The sequence below is a fragment of the Hypanus sabinus genome, chromosome 27 (genome assembly GCF_030144855.1).
Source record: "Hypanus sabinus isolate sHypSab1 chromosome 27, sHypSab1.hap1, whole genome shotgun sequence".
In the NCBI taxonomy this organism is placed as follows: domain Eukaryota; kingdom Metazoa; phylum Chordata; class Chondrichthyes; order Myliobatiformes; family Dasyatidae; genus Hypanus; species Hypanus sabinus.
In genome coordinates, this window is record NC_082732.1 from 25978448 (window position 1) to 25999420 (window position 20973).

Genomic DNA, 20973 nt, shown 5'->3' on the forward strand with positions numbered 1-20973 from the left:
TGCCTCCTCACAGCACACTCTTGAATAACAATAGCGTGTGGGGTACCTTTACATTCCAAATCAACCCGTAATTGATTTGCAGGCACCATGTTAACAAGCCATTGTCCCTTCAGCCTGGTTGCTGCTTCTGACATCAATCCAGACTTTAAATTTTCTTCATTCAATTTAGGAACCACACTTTTCCCTTCTCCTTCAATAATAAGATTCGCATCACCACCTTTTATCTCCTCACTAACTTCTAACACACCTTCGAACACAAACAACTGGGAATTCTGGCTTCCCACTAGTACCACGGTTAACCCTTTCTTCACTGAACCAAGTCCATCTGACCCACAAGGACTGCATTCCTTTTCAACTGAATCAAGTACCTCAGACTCTTTCTGAGCTCCATTACTAGGTTCAGTACCACATGCATCTACATCTTGAACACACTCAAACAGGACATCTGCCTCTTCCAGGCTTTCAACACCCATACCCTTTTCAAATTCTAAGTTCCCCTGATCCTCCCAGTTACTCTATGGGCAACTTCCTTCCGGAGTAAACGCAACCCCACGGGCTGAAACAACCTCATCTGCCAACCCAGCAGACTCCTTCAAGGTAATGGCATTCTTTTCATCTAGGACTGCCCTCATTTCATTATTGGGAACACCTTTAGAATCTTCAACTTCTTCAAACAGTTCTGTAAAGCCGGACAAATCATCCATGTCCAACCCTGGACCTTCTAACAGCCTGATCTGTTTCTCATTTTTACTCCGTGCCTCTATAAATCTCCTCCTGGCTAAGGGCAGGACTACCTCCTCTCCTTTACTCTCTTTCACCTCCCTATTCTCCATTTTACCACCCTCTAACCCCTCTTGGTACAGGATCGGCAAAAACGTCTCAGCCAAATCGATACTGGCCTCTTTCTCAGCTGTCTTTATCGACATGCTGCGAGTGGTCGCGCATGCGGGATAGATCTTGGAATCTAGGGGCGGGTCCTCAACACTTACAGGCTGGCTCGTCAGCTCCATGGCCAACCAAACGTCACCAGCAGCTAAATCGTTATCCAGAAGGAGGTCTGCGTCAGTTCTCGGGAATTCTGATCGCACCCCTATTTCAACTGGTCCAGATACCAGCTCACAATTTATCATGATCCTATGCAAAGGCACAGCTTCTGTCCCTTGTCCTATTCCTTTCAAAGCTACCTCTCCAGTCTCAGGACCAAAATCTAGTACCTTGCTGTGAATCAATGACAGCTCAGTTCCAGTGTCTCTCCAGATCCGCACTGGAACTGGTGTGTCTCCCTCTTTCACAGACACGGTTCCTTCTGAAATAAATTTCTCAGGCCCCTCTTGTATTCTGTCTACCTGGGGCTTTCTCATCGATTTACTGATCAACACAATACACCCTGTAGGGACTGCTGCTTTCCCTTTTCATGTCTCCTTCCTCAGAGCAAGGCACTTAGATGCAATATGACCCACCTTTCCACAATTAAAACAGGTCAAGCCAGGACCTCTCCTGCCGTCTGGCCTTTCCTCCTCCTTATTTTTACCACTGGCTCCCGGCTGGATCTCTGCCTCAGCCGGCGGGCTTTCTCTACCGTTCCCACGGTCTCTCTGGTAACTCTTATTCGAGGAAAACTTTGTCTTGTGGGTTAGGGCATATTCATCTGCGAACCTAGCAAATTCGGATATGGACTTTTCGGCTTCTTGTTCAAATACATCTGGATATCATCCGAAACACAACCTTTAAATTCCTCAATCAGAATTAACTCCCTGAGACACCAAAAATCTTCTTTCACCATTTCTGCTGCACACCAACGATCCAAGAGCACACCCTTCTCATAGGCAAACTCAGTATACGTCTGATTCCACCCTTTCTTTAAATTTCTGAACTTTTGTCTATACACTTCAGGTACCAATTCATAGGTCCGGAGAATGGCCTCCTTTACTTTCTCATAATTCTCAGAATCTTCCTCCTTCATGGACAACGCTGCATATGCCCGTTGAGCCTTCCCTTTTAACACACTTTGTAACAACGCCACCCACTGATCTTTGGGCCACTTCTGACTCACTGCCGCCTTTTCAAAATGCAAGAAATAACTATCAACATCCATCTCCTCAAACGGAGGTACTAACCTAAACTCCCTACTAACATTAAATCTCTCCTCTCGGTCTGGCCCTTGAGCTCTTCGCTCTTGCCTGAACTTCTCCATGTCCAACTCATGTTGCCTCTGTTTCTCCTTCTCCTCATACTCGCTCTCCTTTTCGGCTCTCTCCTTCTCTTTTTTGGCCCTTCCCTTCTCTTTTTCAGCTTCTTCCAGCTGTTTTAACTTAATTTCATGCTACCTCTTCACCTCTAACTCCTTTAGTTGGAGCTCATGCTCCCTTTGCTTTTCGGCTCTTTCCTTCTCCTTTTCAGCTGCTTCCAGCTGTTTTAACTTAATTTCATGTTCCAACCTTAATTTCTCCAACTCTAACTGAGCTGTCCCACTAGCTGGTACCTTTTCACTCAGCCAAAAACACACTCTTCACAATATAATACTGAGTTATGGCCCTCCGCACCTCCCACTTTTTCATTGACAACCTCACCTCTGCGAGGTTTAGTCCTTTCGCGATATTTATCAAGTCTGACTTTGCAGCAGCCTCTAGCGCCTCCAGAGTCGGGTTTACTATAAATTTGTCCACGTCCATCTTTGCTGGCTTCCCGTCTGATTACCCGCGCAACCAGATCCAAGTTTGGACTTAAAAGCCCGATTTACTGGCCCTCCAGTTTGGTATCAAATCTCGAGACGAGGCCCCACGTTGTTACAAACCCCGTAACTGGGTCACTTACCAGCAAAGATGGAGATATCCGTTGAAGTCTGATGACACTATTTTAACAGTATTTATTAGGAAAAATACACAAAAATAATATCAATGCAAATATACGTCGTCAATACTAAATCTAAAAGTGTGGGTATAATAATAATAAGAAATAAGCTCTATCGTTGTCTAGGGGATAATGTATTGTCCGATGGAAATATAAAGTTCACTCAGTTCTTGCAGGCTGCAGCCTTTGGGGACCGCTGTGTTGCAATGTTTGGAGAGAGAGAGACATTTGGAGAAAAAACTTGCCGACTTTCCTTTTATGATTTCGATCCGTCGGGAGTCTCGTTGTCGTGGCCTTTCACTTGTGGGCTCTCCTTTAGCTAAACCATTCTTCCGTGATGAGCCCGCCACCCTGGCAAGGGAGGACGCACACGAGCTCTCACCGGCCTTCGCTATAAAACGCTATCATGGGATTTCTAGCGTTTCTCCTGGTGCATTTAAAGGGGTTGTTCCCCAGACCCCTCTTTTATCCTTACTCAAGGGGTCTCAGATGTCAATCAGGTTGGGATGATGCAATCCCTCAACCAGACCACTCTGGTTGTCCCCTGAGGGGTTTCAATGAATAGTACAGTACTCAATACACAATTCCATCTCCAAGAGACAATGGCCGTTATCAGTGGCTCCGTTCCGCTGAGGCCAGGACACATTCCAAACCTTGTGTCTCTCTCTCATTTCCTGGGTCCCAGACCCGAATTAATAGCGATCTTGTGATTCTCAAAAAGGAGGGGGCGACTTTGTACCCTTTGGCTCCTCAGAGTTGCTTCACATTTATAACAGTACCTCGAACCTTCATCATCGACAGCTGCCAAGGTCCCAGATCACTCCACAATCCTCGTGAAACTTCAACCACATTTTGCCCTGTTACGTCCGTGGCCCCCTCCCTTTTGAGAATCGCAAGATCACTATTAAGTCAGGCCAGGAGACCCAGGAAATGAGAGAAAGACATGCAGAATCCACAAAGAGTTTGGAATGTGTCCTGGCCTCCGAAAGGCGGAACCATTGATAACAGCTATTGTCCCTTGGAGATGGAATTGTGTATTGAATACTGTATGATTCATCGAAGCCCCCAGGCAATGAACTGGTGGGGGGGGGGGGTTGGTGGAGGGATTGCATCATCCCAACCTGATTGACATCTGAGACCCTGTGGGTCAGGATAAAAGAGGGTCTGGGGAACAGCCCCTTCAGACGCACCAGAAGAAATGCTAGAACTCCTGTAACAGCGTAATAGCGAAAGCCGGTGGAAAAGCCCACGTGCGTCCTTTTCCATTTGCCTCGGAATTGGTGGGCCTTTACCACGGAAGCACGGCTTTAGCTAACCACAAAGGGGAAATCAGTCCCCAACGACTCTCGAAGGATTGACATCATAAAAGGAATGGGCAAGTTAAACCTCCGTCTTTCTCTCCAACCAAAAAGCTTGAATGAACTTGAGTGACTTTTATATTTCCATCGGACAATACATTATCCCCTAGACAACGATAGAGCTATTTCTTATTGATTATTATTATACCCGCGCTTTTAGATTTAGTATTGATGACGTATATTATCTGTATGTTTGCATTGATATTATTTTTGTGTATTTTTATCAATAAATACTGTTAAAAATAGTACCATCAGACTTCAACGGACCTCTCTATCTTTGCTGGTAAGTGACCCAGTTATGGGGTACGTAACAGCCCTTTTAGGAATCTACATTTAACCCACCTCCTTGTCCATAAATATGTTCTCGTGTGTCTGACCTTCAGTTCTTCTTTGTAACCCTCAAGGCAATCCTCAAGAGTTTGTGTATAAGTTAAAGATGTTACATGTAACTAATTGTTAAGCGGTATTTGAGATACGAGAGAAGTTTTTTTCCTTTTGTTCCCCCCCCCCCTGTTTTTTTTGGTTGTTATTTGAAGGGTGCCAAAACTCAGTAACATCTTGCCCAAGCATCGTGAGCTGCACCAGGCATTGTTCATTCTGTGGCACCCGAGCCAGTGGCACAATGCTGTGGGTTTATTATTGTCACGTGTACCGAGATACAGTGAAAAACTTGCCCTGCGTACTGTTTATACAGATCAGACCAGTACACAGTGCTGCTGCTGTGGCCTCTGTCGGTCAGAGCTGACCATGGATATTGCATCCAGGCTGTCCAGCTATGCAAGCCAGGGCAGTACAATATGGAGAACAAGCTGTTGCAAGCTCCCCCTCTCCACTCATTTGATGAACCCAAAGGAACGGCGGAGACTGGTACAGTTTGGTACCAGCAGCGTTGCAAGAGTTGCCAGTCAGCGTTAAACTCAGTGTAGGACTGCCTTAGGGACTCCTGCTCCAGATTTTTCCCTCGGGGTTCACTCCCGAAGTGTTCCCCGTGAGTGGGTATAGCCGCAAGGCAGGAGAGGTTTGAGATCAGAGTTTTTCTTCTCCTAGATGAGCTGCCAACCACAGCTGATGAGCTCCATCCACCCAAAGTGACTGGTTTTAAGGCACTAATAACCTGCCTTTGCTCCTTCTGCTGTCAGTAGAAACAGTTCCTCCGGGCTTAGTAGTAAGCCACTTGGGAAAGGCAGGAGCTGGACTTGGCTGTCGGAGGGTCTTTGAGTTGCACGCCACTGGGAGCATTAAATAGGTAGTGGGAGCTCATCCCCATTACCATCCCCAGCTATAACAACCTTACGGAACCAGTGCATTGAGATGGAATAAGGTAAAACAATAGTAATGCAGAATAAAGTGATTAGTAAAGAATACAACTACAGAGAAAATGCAGTGTAAGTAAATAACAAAATGCAAGATCATAATGAGGACAAGAGACCAACTTATTGTACTAGGGAACTATGCCATTGTCACGACAGTGGGGTAGAAGTTGACCTTGAATCTGGTGATACATACTTTGGAGCTTTTGTATCTTCTGCCCGAAGGAAGTGGGGAATGTCCCGGGTTGGTGGAGTTTTTGATCATGTTGGCTGCTTTGCTGAGGCAGCGAGCAGTGCAGATGGAGTCCGTGGAAGGGTGGCTGCTTTCCGTGATGTGCGGAGCTGTGTCCACAACTCTCTGCACTTCCTTGCACTCGCGTGCAGAGGAGTTGCCGTACCAAGCTGTGATGCAGCAATTTTGGATGCATTCTACGGTGCATCAATTAAAAATTGGTTAGGGTTGATGGGGACTTAGCAAGCACCCTTCTTCAGCTTCCTGAGGAAGTGGAGACTACATCAGTAGGCTTTTGTGACCATGACAACCGAAGTGGTTGGGCCATTTCACCCCGTTTCAAAACCTGGGCAACATTACTGAGGGAATACCGTCCTGCTGGAGGTGTCAACCTTTCACTAAGACGGGGAACTCTGGCTCCATTGGGTGCCTGTGAAAATGGAAGAAGTGGGGGAAAGAGTTAACCTCAAGTATTCACCACTCAGTCAACGTCACCAAAGCAAACTATCATCTTGTTATCTCTTTGCTGTTTCTGGGAGCTGCTCACCTTTTGAGATCTGACAGCTTTGGAGCTTTGCTCATAATGTTAGCTCTGTTATGGCGTCACAGCAGAGACTAGACATGAGCAATGCCTTGTTGGCCGTGTAAGAATGTGCTGTGATGTTTCAATGCCTCTCTGCCACTCTCGTGCATTTTCAAAAGGAGAATCAGATTTATTATCGCTGACTTGTATGACTTAAAATGTCTCATCTTCGGACAGCAGTAGGGTGCAAAGACTTAGTTACTATAAATTACAAAAATAAACAGAGAAAGAGGGACTAATTAGATAACAGAGCATTCGACAATCAGATGGCATGGGGGAAGAAAGAGATTAAAGATTAGCTTTATTTGTCACATGTACGTTAAAGCATGCAGTGAAACCCATTGTTTGCATCAAGCAAAGGTTGTGCTGAGCAGCCTGCAGGTGTCACCGCGCTTTTGGTACCAACATGGCATGACTCTAACCCGTACATCTTTGGAATGTGGAAGGAAACCAGAGCCCCGAAGAAAACCCACGGGGGTCATGAGACAAACGTATGCCCCCCCTTGCAGACTGCAGCAGGAATCAAGCCCTGATCTTTACAGCTGACACTGTGAAGCATTGTGCAAACCCCTGCACCACTATTCCTGTTTCTCAATGGTCCTCAGCCTCGAGTAGGCAGATTAGTTGTTACTGCCTCTCTGATGGCAAAAACAAGAAGAGGGCAGGCCCCGGATGTTGGGGGCAATCTTTTTGAGATTAACAATGTCCTCGATGCGCCAAAGCTGGAACACTGTCGGGTAGAAGCTGTGGTTCCCACTGATTACTGGCTGTGATTATCTTTCACAGGGTGGTTATTTTACTTTGACCATAAGAAATGTTGTCATTTTTAACCTTATTTGCTATGTTGGTCACTCCTTGTACCTCTTTATAAAACCTTGCATTTGAAATTAATATGAATGCTATGCATCATATTTGTATGAATTCTGTATTGATAAAACAATTAGAAACGTCAAGTGATCAGCATTAAAACTAATTCTGTTTTGTTTTAAAAAAGATGGTTTTACTTTCTACCTTGCCCCCACCCCCCCAGCAAGAGAGCTGTTAATCCACAGAGAGATTTTCCAATTAACCTCTGGTTGGTCCTAAGATGTGCTGAGAGTTTCAGCCCCCAGGTTCCAGCTGTAAAACGCGTGGTCTCCAATGGTAGTTTTGTTTTGACAACATAAACACTTTATCATCTTGTTATTGTATCACGTCACACTTGGGGCTACGTGTCTGTGATCCACGTTTATGTGAACAAGTCTCACCTCTGACCTGCTGTTGACAATGTTAGTGATTTAATTGAAGCCATTTACAACAACTGCTTCCATCCTGATCCCACAACTGTGTGAAAGTGACCTGATCACCTGTATGATTAAAGGATCAGCATCGGCTGGGGCAGCAGCCAGGATGACCGCCCCTGCTTTTCTTTCCAGTAATTCTGTGATATGTTTCTCATCTCTGCCCAAGAGTCAGTTGGATCTAGTTTGATGTCTTGTCTCAAAGTTTAGCAAGCCTTCAGTCTCAGTGGGATTTCAAAGTTCTAAGTACATTTGTTATACAACCTTGAGATTAGTCTGCTTACAGGCAGCCTCCAAACAAGAAACTCGAAAGAACCCAATTTTAAAAAGAAAAGACCAACACCAAATGCATAGGGAGAGAGGGGGAGAAAAACAAATCATGCAGACAACATTCAGAACGAAATTGAGTTCATAAGCCTGATGCCCAAAGCTCTGAGCAGGCCCACAGCCTCAGTCTCACAGCGGGGCAAATCACCACAAAGCTCGCAGGCACCAAGCCCAGAGTAGCCGAAGCAAGACACAGACTCAACGCCATGGGGAGTGGAGTAAAACGTCGCACTGCAGAACCGGCCCCAACCCTCGCCTCAGGCTGTTGTACTAGACACAAATTCACCTGTGAATGTCAGATGATGACTTTACAAGTTAATCTTTAAGCTTGTAATCACAAAGTGCTTTATCACATGAGAATGCACTGAATTGTTTCACAAGACAAGCCAGCTTGCAGAATGGATCTTTAGGACTTTTCCCCCGGAGTGCTTTGTATTATCAGTCAGTGAGGTAATTCAAGGCAGAGGCCGGGTTTTGGGCTTCGCTGGCAAAGAGAGATAAGGTGTTTGGCAGGAAGTGTGCTTGGCAGTTGATCGTGAATGATGGCACCCTCCAGGCCATGCCCTCTTCTCACAGGTACCATCAGGCAGGAGGTACAGAAGCCTGAAGTCCACACTACCAGGTTAAGAACAGCTACAACCATTCAGTTCTTTAACCAACATCCACAATCCTAATCACTACAGTTTAACAACACAATGATCACCTTGCATTGCAGCAGATTTTGTTCTTTTGTTCTAATTATGTTCTCTCTTGTCTAATTTATGTTTGATATATTTTTCTTGTGAATGTGTGTGTCTGATGGTATGTGCCTATGATGCTGCTGCACGTAAGATTTTAATTGTACCCGTGTATGTAACAATAAACTTAGCGAGTGGAAGTTTGGCCTGTAACCCTCCTGTGTTGTTGCATTCACCACTTCAGTTATGGCAGGCAGTGGGATTGAACCAGACCTGTCTCCTGTCTAAGTCTGTGTCACTGCTTTCCTCGCAGAGACTGGACAGAACTGCGTCGCCGTCGACGAGCAGCATCGACTCTGCCAGCGACTCGCGGGACCGCAGCGTGAAGGGCGAGAGCATCCTGCAGCGGGTTCAGGGTATCGCTGGCAACGACCAGTGCTGCGACTGCGGCCAGGCTGACCCCAGGTGGGCCAGCATCAACCTCGGAATAACGCTGTGCATCGAGTGCTCTGGAATCCACCGGTAACGTCCCGGACTTCTGAACTCTTCATCGTGATTGGGCGTTCATCCTCTGCATGCCTGGGCTTTCCATTGGCTCAAAGAGTCACATGGGCAGCCAGTGAGGAATGTTGTTTAAAATTACTGAGAGGCCGAGGTAGAAAGATATTTCAAATTTCAACATGAGAAAGTTATGGGAAAGCAATAGCATGCTTGGGAAAAGAAAGATTTGAGAAGGAATGCAGGAATAAAAGTAGATTATATAATTTGGGTGTTGATTTTGTTGAGGTCTGAGCACATCCAGTACTTTACATAAAGAGTTATGTTGTCCTGTCATTCTTCTGGACAAGCCAACAGTGTAAATGTTAAACAAGAGTACTGACACTTTCCTCAGGCTGTCCTCTGACCTCAGGGTCAGCTGGTTCCACTCAACGAAACAAATCACACATTTAATTTCCCCAGAGTGTTTGATCCCATTGGAAACCACAAAAAGATTAAACCTACAGCACATTAACTGAAAGATAACCTCTTGCTCCCTTTGATTAAGAAGTCCCATGCAGGGAAAAATCATTTCTTAATAATTTGTCATTTTATTTCCTTTTTGCTTTAGTATCTATTGATTGGGTTGGTCAGCTGCCCATTTCAGGTTCCTGGGGAGTAATTGGCCAGTGATTGCTTGAACCTCCCTTTGTAGTACGTTTGGATCGTGTATTGCCTCTCACCATTTTGGGTTGAGATGCCTTTGCGTTGACTCAATTAAGAAGGGCCACAGTTGGCCACAAATATTGGTCTGTTGTCCTGGGCGAAGTTCTACTGCCTCTCCTGATTGGTGAAGCTAGATCCGAGGTACTCAGTCCAAAACCAACATGACCCAGGGTCAGGTCGAGACATTTTGGATCAGGTTGTAGGAATACACACAAAATGCTGAGGAACTCAGTAGACCAGACAGAATCTATGGAGGGAAATGGGCATTTGACCTTTTACTTTTCAACCTGAAATGTCAACTGTCCTATTTTCCTGCCTGACCAAGCGGTTTTTGTGTTGCTCCAGTTTCCAGCATCTGCAGTCTCCTGTGTCTCGGGGTCTTTATCTAGCCCAGGATTACATGGTTACGATTACTCCATGTGTCCTCTGTCCTTCCTCAATATTTGGAGTTTTATAGATTGCTGTGTTAACACCAGATGGAAAGCTTTTTAAGTGCTGGTGTTGGATCGGCAGCAATAAGGTCAGGTTTTAACTTTATACTAGAAGGCAAGATGGGCAGCAAAGAAATTGGATTCCAACAAGTAGGAAACTATTCCCTTTCTCACCAGTGCCATTCCTCACCCAATGAGGCGTGGCTTTGCTGATCTTGTGAGCTCTGGGAAAGAAGAGAGGAGTGAGACCAATTGGGTCCCCTGACCAAAATGTCATTCAATTGGTCTCCGGTCACCAAACAGAAGTATCAACTGACTTTCTCCCTCCACAGATGCTGCCCAACCTGCTGAGTATTTTCAGCACTTTCTGTATCCCATTGAGGGTTTTGAACCTGGTCAGTGCATAGCTTTTCAGCATTGGAGTGTGGAGTCTATAATCTCAGGGCAGGGCCCTCTACACTGAGACTGAGGAAAGGAGTTTTGCTCCACAAGGCGTGGCTCCCCATGACCTTTTTCCATTCAGAAGACTGAAGGGGCACCGACCTTCCCATCTTCCCATCAGGATTCTTCACCAAGCAAAGCTTTATAAAAGAAGTCTAAATTGGTGAAGTTGTACTGCACAGCGATATATCCTCTCTCATAATGCTTGGTAAGTTTTTTTTTGTGGTGGTGATGTTTCGTTATATCTGTCTCTTTTTTTAAAAAAAAAGGAGCCTCGGAGTTCAATGTTCCAAAGTCCGATCTCTCACGTTGGATTCCTGGGAGCCGGAATTACTGAAGGTACCGTGAATTTTGACACTTGATAAAATTTACATATAATCTCTTTTTTAAAACTTTGGAATGAACTTCTGCAGCAAAGTTATTTTTTTTCAGTTGATGTGTGAACTTGGAAACAACACCATTAATCATATCTACGAGGGACGATGTGGGGAGCAGGGACTGAAGAAACCACAGCCAAACAGCACGAGGTCAGTCGCGTACCGTTCCTCAGTAGCAATGCTGCTCTTGTTCCCTGTGGACTGGTAGTTAGGGTGGTGGCTTCTTTGCTCAATGATAATCGGGTTACGCAAACTGAACCAATCTGGCAGCCGTGGGGATCTAATGCCTGTCCTTTTAGCCCTCAAGTTCCACAACTTCATCAGTCCACCTCCTCTTGCTGAGGTCAAAAACAAGTTGCCTTTGTTTGTTCATATGACGGACGTTTTTGCCAGAATCAGTAGCGAATGCAGGCCCTGTAATAAACAGGAACGTCATCACAAGGGCGACAAACACAAAATGCTGGAAGAACTCAGCAAGCCAGGCAGCATCTATAGGGAGGAATAAACTGATGACACTTCGAGTCAAAGCCCTTCATCAGGGCAAGAAAGGAACAGGAAAGAAGCCAGAATAACAAGTTGGGGGTGTGGACAGTGTACAGGCTGGCAGGTGATTGGTAAAACCAGGTGAGGGGGAAGATGGGTGGGTGGGGGAGGGGGCATGAGGTGAGAAGCTGGGACGTGATTGGTGGAAAAGGTATGGTGCTGAAGACGGAATCTGATAGGACAGGAAATAGACAACAGAAGAAAGGGAAAGAGGAGGGAAACCAGAGGGAGGTGATGGGAAGGTCAGGAGAGAGAAGGGGTGAGAGGGGAGCCGGAATGGAAAGAGAAAGAAAGAGCAAGGGTGAAGAAATTCCTGGAAGTTAGAGAAATCAATATCATTGCTAGAATTTAGTTTTATTTTGCATTCAAAAGTTTCTCATTTTTTAAAATCTCCTTACAACATCTAAGCTCATTCAGCCCACTGAACCCAGGACAACTCTGGGGAAAATTTCATCAAGTCCCACTCCCTCGCTCATTTCCCTGTAAATGATTCTCCCTCATACTCCCATAAATTCTGCTCCTATCACCCTCCTAGATGGGGGGGGGGGTGTAATTTCAAGCAGCTAATGGACCTATTGAAATTGGGCTGCTAGAGCTGCCAGGGAGTGGCACTGCCTGCTGTGATGATGCAGGGTCCAGACAACGGACCAAATCCAGCACCTCAGACAAACAACCTGGGTGCAAACCTAGGTGAGGGATATTAGATTGTGGATTGTGATATCTCTGGCCAACATCAATGTCAACCAGGGAAGCAAAGGCTTTCATCCATCACCTACTGGATTGAGGCCTCGCTTGGAGTTTTGGGCCCCTTATCTTAGAAAGGACATGATGAAATTGGAGAGGGTTCAAAGAAGGTTCGTGAAAATGACTCCAGGATTGAACAGCTTGTCATATCAAGAGCATTTGATGGCTCTGGGCCTGTATTCGCTAGAATTCAGAAGAATAAGGGGTGGCCTAGTTGAAACCTATCAAATGTTGAAAGGCCTCGATAGAGTGGATGTGGAGAGGATGTTTCCAATGGTGGAAGAGTTTAAGACCAGAGGGCACAGCCTCAGAATAGAATGGAGATGAGGAGAGTGGTGAATCTTTGGAATTCGTTGCCATAGGCAGCTGTCTTTAGGTATATTTCAGGCAGAGGTTGATAGATACTTGATTGGTCAGGGCATGAAGGGATCCGGGGAGGAAGGAAGGCAATTGGGGCTAAGAGGAAAAATGGATCAGCCACGATGAAAAGGCAGAGCAGACTTGATGGGCCAAATGACCTAATTGTACTGCCATGTCCTCTGGTCTTATAACGTAATGTAGCAGCTTGGGAACTGAATCTGAGAGTTTTCAAGTGTGCGTGGCTCAGCATTGGTTCAGAGAGAAAAGCGATGTGACTGCTGGACAGGAAAGCCTCTCGAGACGACTCGGTGTTCTCCGCTCTGTGCGCTCAACGAGGCTGGAAAGCATCTGACATTTAGATTTTTTACCAAATCTTCCAGGCAGCAGAAGGAAGCCTGGATCAAAGCCAAATACGTGGAGAAGAAGTTCCTCAAAAAGCTGCCAAACGCCGAAGCGCTTACGGACGCGGAAAGGAAACCGCGGCGATGGAGCGTCAAAAAGTGCCGACGGCACAACAGCTCCACCAAAGCACCAGCGGCCCGGCGGAGGTACCGGCAGGATACCGGTAACGTGTCACCGGCAACATTCGCAGCCGGTGAGAGTCCCATTTTGTTACACTTTTGCTCCTGTTTAATTCTTAAAGTCTGCTTCTGGACCTCTAGCACGCAATCCCGACTGTGGAGAGTGGTGGCGAATTTTGCTCCATTTTCTCCTTGTATGAAACCCTCTAGTGGCCCTTTCTGAAGAGCATGTGGCCCCCATCAGGGCACAGGTGGCAGTTTCTGCTCCACCCCGAATTATATTGAGTACTCACTGCTTCGACTTGCATCACAGTGGGTCAAAGTTGCTGAGTTTCCCCAGAACTGCACTGCGCAGGTCCGTCGAAGGGGAGGGCAGTGGGAACTGGGGTGTGTGTGGAGGAGATACCAGTGTTGCACCCCTGGCTTGGCTAATTGTTACTTTCCTTCCTGCCCGTCACCCCGATGAAATGCAGCAGCTGCGCTGGAGAGGAAATTTCGGAGAGATTCGCTCTTCTGTCCCGACGAACTTGACTCGCTCTTTTCTTACTTCGACACGACAGCAGGACCTCGCAGTAAGTAAATTCTCATCACCCCACTCTGCACTGCTCACCTCCCCGTGCATCATACGGAGGGCGTGGACGTACAGCAGTGACCTTGTGGAAGATGATGCAGCGATAGGTGACTGGTTGTGCAGCGTTGTCGGTCCCGTCCTTTACCAGCGCGCAGGTGCTGACCTTGTCTTGTTCTCTGCCTCCCGGCCCCGCAGGTCTGAGCAGCGACAGTGGACTGGGCGGGAGCACTGATGGCAGCACCGACGTCCTGCTCTTCGGCACCGTTGTTGACAGTGTCACTGAAGAAGGTCAGTCCTGTTCCCAGCTTCTCGGCAGAGCTACAATAGGTGCTCCCGGGAATCCTGTGGGCCACAAGTTTCTGATTCCTTCCAGCAATAGGCACTCTGCATCAAAAATCTCTTCAGTGTCTCTCAAGATTGGGAACGTACCCTGACCGGTATGCTCCCAGTTGCTGTGCTATGACCATGCTGGAAGGTGTACTTCTGTATATGATGATGTGTTTATGTGATGCCTCCTAAGGTTGAATGATCTTTCAACTCATTGACTGCCTATCCTTAAGTGGACACTCCATGTGGGCTACAAATTATAATGGAAGATAGAAAAGGCAACATTGGGAAAACCATGGGAGATTTCAATATGCAGGTAGCTTGGGAAAATCAGGTTGGTGCTGGATCCCGAGACAGGGAATTTGTAGAATGCCCGTGAGCTTGCTTTTTAGAACAGCTGGTGGTTGAGCCTAAGAGGGGAACAACTATTCTGGATTTGATGTTATGTCCTGATCCAGATTTGATTGGGGAGCTTAAGGTAAAGGAACCCTTAGGAGGCAGTGATCATAATATGATAGAGTTCACCCTGCAATTTGAAAAGGAGAAGCTCAAATTGGACTTAACAATATTACAATGGAGCAAAGGGAAAAACAGAGCCAAGAGAGATGAGCTGGCCAAAGATGATTGGTAGTGTATGGTCATGCACATTGGCAGAAGGAGTAAAGGAGTGGACTATTTTCTGAAAGGGGAGAAAATTAGAAAAAACAGAGATGCAAAGGGACTGTTCTTGTGCAGGATTCCTTAAAGGTTAACTTCCAGGTTGAGTTGGTGGTAAGGAAGGCAAATATCATATTAGCATTAATTTAAGCTGCTTAGAATACAAGAGCAATGGTGTAATGCTGAGGTTTTACAAAGCATTGGTCAGACCACTCTCGGAGTATTGTGAGCTGTTTTGGGCTCCTTATTGGAGGGCATAAGATTTTTGGATCATTGAGCTCCCTTTCAGGGAAGATGGGACTTGTACAGAAGGGATGGTTTGCATCTGGACTGGAGGGAGACATTAGTGGGAAGGTTTGTAAAGTGGAGTTTTAACCAGAGTTGCAGGAATGTGGGAATCTGAGTGCCAGAATGTTAGTAGAGAGGTTGTAGAGGCAGATGTTGATAAGACCTCAGATAAAGTTAGGAATCAAAAGGTTGAGCATGGTGCAACAAAATCAAAAAGGGTGAATACAGGATTGAAGATATTGTATCTGAATGCACACAGTATATGGAAAAAGGTAGATGAACTTGCAGCATAGTTGCAGATTGGCAGATATGATGTTGTAGACATCACAGAATTATGGCTGAAAGATTATAACTGGGATCTTAATGTCCAAGAACACACACATTGAATCAAAAGGATAGGCAGGAAGGCAGATTGCTCTGTTGGTAAAAAATTAAATCAAATCATTAAAAAGAGGTAACATAGGGTCAGAAGGTGTTAAATCATTGTGGATAGATCTAAGGAATTGCAAGGGTAAAAAGACTCTGATGGGAATTCTATACAGACCCTAAGAAAAGACCCTTGGGGAAATGATCATAATTTGATCAAGTTCACCCTGAGATTTGAGAAGGAGAAGCTAAAGGAAGATGTATCAGTATTAAAGTGGAGTAAAGGGAATTACAGAGGCATGAGAGAGGAGTTGGCCAGAATTGATTGGAAAAGAACACTGGCAGGGATGACGGCAGAGCAGCAATGGCTGGAATTTCTGGAAGCGATTTGGAAGGCACGGGATTATATATATATCCCAAAGAGGAAGTATTCTAAAGAAAAGAAGACAACTATGGCTATGAAGAAAGTCAAACCCAACATAAAATTCAACAAGAGGGTATATAATAAAGCAAAGATTAGTAGGAAGTTAGAGGATTGGGAGCTTTTAAAAACCAACAGAAGGCAACTAAAAAAAGTCCTTAGGAAGGAAGAGATGGAATACAAAAATAAGATAGCCAATAATATTAAAGAGAATAGCAAAAGTTTCTTCAGATACATAAAGTGCAAAAGAGAGATGAGAGTGGATATTGCACCGCTAGAAGATTACGTTGGAGAGCTAGTAATGGGGGAACTAAAATAGCGGGTGAACTGACTAAGTATTTTGCATCATTCTTCACTGTGGAAAACACTAGCAGTATGGTAGAACTAGAGAGAAAGTCCTTGGGAAACTGAAAGGTCTGTAGATGGATAAGTCACCTGGCCCAGATGGTGTACATCCCGTGGTTCTGAAAGAGATGGCTGAAGAGATCACTGAGGCATTAGTAATGATCTTTCAAGAATCACTAGATTCTGAAATGGTTCTGGAAGACTGGAAAATTGCAAATGTCACTCTTCTTCAAGAAGGGAGAGAGGCAAAAGAAAGAAAACTGTAGGCTAGTTAGTCTGACATCAGTGGTTGGGAAGATGTTGGAGTTGATTATTATGGATGAGGTCTCAGGGTATTTGGAGGCACATGATAAAATAGGCAGTAGTCATCATGGTTTCCTAAAGGGAAAATCTTGCCTGACAAATCTGTTGGAATACTTTGAAGAATTAACAAGCTGGATAGACAAAGGAGAATCGGTTGATGTTGTATACTTGAATTTTCAGAAGGCCTTTGACAAGTCAAGTCAAGTCACTTTTTATTGTCATTTCGACCGTAACTGCTGGTACAGTGCACAGTAAAACCAAGACAAGGTGCCACACATGATGCTGCTGAACAAGCTATGAGCCCATGGTATTACAGGAAAAGTTTTAGCATGGATAAAACAATGGCTGATTGTCAGGAGGCAAAGAGTGGGAATAAAAGGAGCCTTTTCTGACTGGTTGCCAGTGACTAGTGGTGTTCCACAGTGGTCTGTGTTGGGACTGATTCTTTCTACGTTATAGGCATCCGTTAGTCTCGTGAGACCATGGATTTGCGCCGTGGAAGGTTTCCAGGTTCTATGTTATATGTCAATGATTTGGATGATGGAATTGATGACTTTGTTGCAAAATTTACAGATGATATAAGGATAGGTGGAGGGGCAGGTAGTTTTGAGGAAGTAGAGAGGCTACTAGAAGGACTTAGACAGATTGGGAGAATGGGCAAAGAAATGGCAGGTGGAATACAGTGTCACAAAGTGAGTGGTCATGCATTTTGGTAGCAGAAATGAAAGGGTTGACTATTTTCTAAATGGAGAGAAAATACAAAAGACTGAGATGCAAAGGAATTTGGGAGTTCTTGTGCAGGATTCCCTAAAGGTTAATTTGCAGGTTGAGTCTGTGGTGAGGGAGGAACTGCAATGTGAGCATTCATTTCAAGAGTGCTGGAATACAAAAGCAAGGATGTAATGTTAGACTTTATAAAGCACTGGTAAGGCCTCACTTGGAATAATATGAGTAGATTTGGGCCCTTTATCTTAGAAGGGATGTGCTGAAACTGGAGAGGGTTCAAAGGAGGTTCATGAAAATGATCCAAGGGTTGTCGCATGAAGAGCGTTTATGTCTGTATTCACTGGAATTCAGAAGAATGGAGGGTGACCTCATTCATACCTATCGAATGGTGAACGGCCTTGATAGAGTGGATGTGGAGAAGATGTTCCCTAAGGTCAGAGAGTCTAAGACCAGAGGACACAGCCTCAGAATAGAGGGCTGTCCTTTTGAAACAGATGAGGTGGAATTTCTTTAGCTAGACAGTGGTGAATCTGTGGAAGTCTTTGCAACAGACAAGAGGTTGACAGATTCTCGATTGGTCAGGGCATGAAGGGATACAGGAAAAAGGCTGGAGATTGGGGCTGAAAATGGATCAGCCATGATAAAATGGCGGAGTGGACTCATTGGGCCAAATAACCTAATTCTGCTCCTGTGTCAATACAATAACAATGGTCAAGCCATACAATAATTGAAAAGCCAAAAAACTGCAAATACTGAAAGAATCATCAGCTGGGCATACTGTGCAGGACAGGAGGGAGAATCAGAGGTGAGATTTCGGGTCTATGCCCCTTTCTTATGTACGGGTGCAAGATCTTGTGCATGGAGTTTTTGATCTGTGCTGTTGGTGGGTGAGCTCTGAATGAGTTAGAACATCACCCCAGCACACTGCATGCTCAGGTGCTCAGATGGGTTCTTTCATTCAGTCTGCGTTCAACCATTGCAGACTATATGAACCTACCTCCCTGGTTTAACCTCCTGCACTGTACCTCTGTGATCCCAGTGCCTGCTGACGTGTGCAGAAGTGGCTGACTATCATTTCGCTCTTGACAGTGAGTGAAGTTTCGGAGGAATCCAGCGGTGAGGCGGAGATCGAGCCAGAGGCGTCCGACTCCGAGGATCTCCGAGAACTGCACCCTGGGATCCTGGTGTACAAGGCAGCACAGGCCCGCAACCTGGCGGTCATGGCTGAGGCTCTGGCCCACGGGGCCGATGTCAACTGGGTCAACGAGGAGGACGAAAACAAAACCCCACTGATACAAGCAGTCATTGGGGTGGGTTTGTGCACACACTTATTTTTTATTATGACAAGTGTTCCAACTTGTGGAATAGCTTGAGGACAGTGTAACGGAAGTCTTTTTTGTTTTTTAAAAAAAAAACTAGAAGGGACAGTGATACTGTGAACTGGCCGGTGTCTTAGCAGTAGTGTGGATGTCAGTACTTTTGTGGATGGTAGCAAGCACAACACTGGTCCCAGTTGGTTAGATCTACTCTAGTCACGGATGAAGAATGTTGAATTGGGTTGAGTATTTGGTATTAGCTTGTTCTTGTCTCAGGTACCAAGATACAGTGAAAAGCTTGTTTTGTGTCCTGCTTAGACAGATAAAAGTCAGACACAGTGTATTGAGCTAGAAAAGGGTATAAAAATAACAATGCAGAATAAAGTGTAAAAGTTACTGGAAAAAGCTCAGAGCAGGTAAATGATAAAGTGTAAGATCATATTTACAGTATACTTTGGCTGTGGGTGTTGATAAGGCTAACATTTATTGCCTGCCAAAATTGCCCAGGAGAATGTAGCACTCTGTCTGCTAAAGATGATCCCATAGTGCTGCCAGGTCAGAAGTTCCTGGAATTATACTTGCCAACAGCAAAGCGGTGATATTTCTTAATGAGAATGGTGCAAAAGTTGGAAGATAATTTGCTCTTTTTACCCCTTTAAAGGGTGGATGTCCTGGGAGTGTTAATGAAGTCTTGGTGGCAGCTGTAGCATTCAATGGAGAACAAGGAGGGCGTGACTAGACTTCCAATTTCATGAAGTTGTTTGATAGTTAATTGGTCAATGTAAATAGTTAATTGGCCCCTTATTGTACAGGTGAGTGGAAGAGTCGGGGGCAGCTAGTGAGCCTTGTGGGGAGAATAAACTGTGATTAGTATAGGACATGTGTACATGGTTGATAGTCTAAAGTGGGTGGGCTGAAGGGCCTGTTTCTGTGCTATATGACTCTGTGACTCCACAAATTGTACAGATATAGCTCTTTCATAATACTGTCCATTCATTCTTAATACAGTAATTGTTGCATTGTCTGCTTCCATCGGTCTTGGATAAACTGTCTTTTATTGGATGCATTTGTCTTCAATAGGGCTCTCTTGTCGCTTGTGAATTTCTACTGCAGAATGGTGCTGATGTGAATCAAAAAGACGTTCGTGAGCGGGGCCCGATTCACCATGCTACCTACCTGGGACACACTGGGTAAGGAACTCCTCTAACTCCTTTCTGTAGACCAGAACAAATTCTTTGTAAGGCAGTTTTATCTCCTGTGTGTTTCTTCGATGAGCCATTGCTTCCATAGCTGGGGAGCCACAGAATGAACACCATTGACCCCTTCCAGAGCAATGGGATCAGTCTGTCTTACACTGTTCACAATCCGAAAAACCTTCCCACGTATGATCATCTCTATCGAACATGATACCTCCAATGTTCCCTCTAAAGTGTGCACGCACACACATGTTTTGCAACTGGTGCACAAAAGGTTGTCACCCTCTACCTCGTTGGCATGTGAAGTATATTTCACAATCGTACACAATCACATTTCCTTTTCTGGTTTCTATTGCGGATGGTGTTGACACCATGGAATTGGCAATTATTTGTCTGCAGGTTTTAGAAATGGCTTATTTTTCCTGATTTTAGTTGAAGAAATTATTGATTCACTATGTTGAATTCCAAAGAAACAAAGGATGTGAGGTGCAAAAGAACTGCTAGTTCATTCATAGCGGAATGGCTTAATGAAACAGTAGAAACAACCACACCGAAAGCTCATGAGGTCAGGGACGTGCAGCTACGAGAAATATTTATGTACAATACTGAAACTGGTGTTACCTGTATGTATTGTTGTGATGCAAAAGTTGCTGGAGAATTTGCAAGTGGGAAGAAGTGGAGTGATATTTGGAAACTTGACTTTTTAAAGCATTATTGAGCAAGAAAATCACACACGGATGATGTGCAAAAGCTCTGGCAAATTAAGTCCTTCGTTGCCCACTACAGGCCTGCTATGTATGTTTTGTGAAAGTGCAGATGAACAAGAGTGAAAATGATCAAAGTTCTTTTTGACAGTGTTTTGCTAGCTGTTAAAAAGAATACCTCACATATAAAATTCAGTGCGCACGTGCTGTTGTCACTGGGCAATAGAATTTTGCACAGACTGGGGGATTGAGTTCAAGAGTAGAGAGGTCATGTTGCAACTCTACAAATCTCTGGTGCAACCACACTTGGAGTATTGTGTTCAGTTCTGGTCACCTCATTATAGGAAGGATGTGGAAGCTATGGAGAGGGTGCAGAACAGACTTATCAGGATGTTGCCTGGATTGGAAAACAAGTCTTATGAGGCAAGGTTAGCAGAGCTGGGACTTTTCTCTTTGGAGCGTAGAAGGACGAGAGGGGACTTGATAGAGGTCTACAAGATTATGAGAGGCATAAAT

The 20973-nt window shown here is 45.0% G+C and overlaps 1 protein-coding gene across 2 annotated transcripts in view; it reads left to right on the top strand.

Moving 5' to 3' along the window:
* LOC132382131 (arf-GAP with coiled-coil, ANK repeat and PH domain-containing protein 3-like) overlaps window positions 1–20973 on the top strand; it is a 365516-nt gene that overhangs the window by 324458 nt on the left and 20085 nt on the right. Inside the window, exons 15-22 of one of the 2 annotated variants that reach the window (XM_059952024.1) lie at window positions 8931–9139; window positions 10962–11031; window positions 11125–11219; window positions 13097–13311; window positions 13711–13809; window positions 13995–14096; window positions 18331–18551; window positions 19638–19747. In XM_059952024.1, coding sequence (XP_059808007.1) covers window positions 8931–9139; window positions 10962–11031; window positions 11125–11219; window positions 13097–13311; window positions 13711–13809; window positions 13995–14096; window positions 18331–18551; window positions 19638–19747 — 1121 coding nt within the window. The remainder of the gene's footprint in view (window positions 1–8930; window positions 9140–10961; window positions 11032–11124; window positions 11220–13096; window positions 13312–13710; window positions 13810–13994; window positions 14097–18330; window positions 18552–19637; window positions 19748–20973) is intronic. The other variant, XM_059952025.1, reaches the window with a different exon arrangement.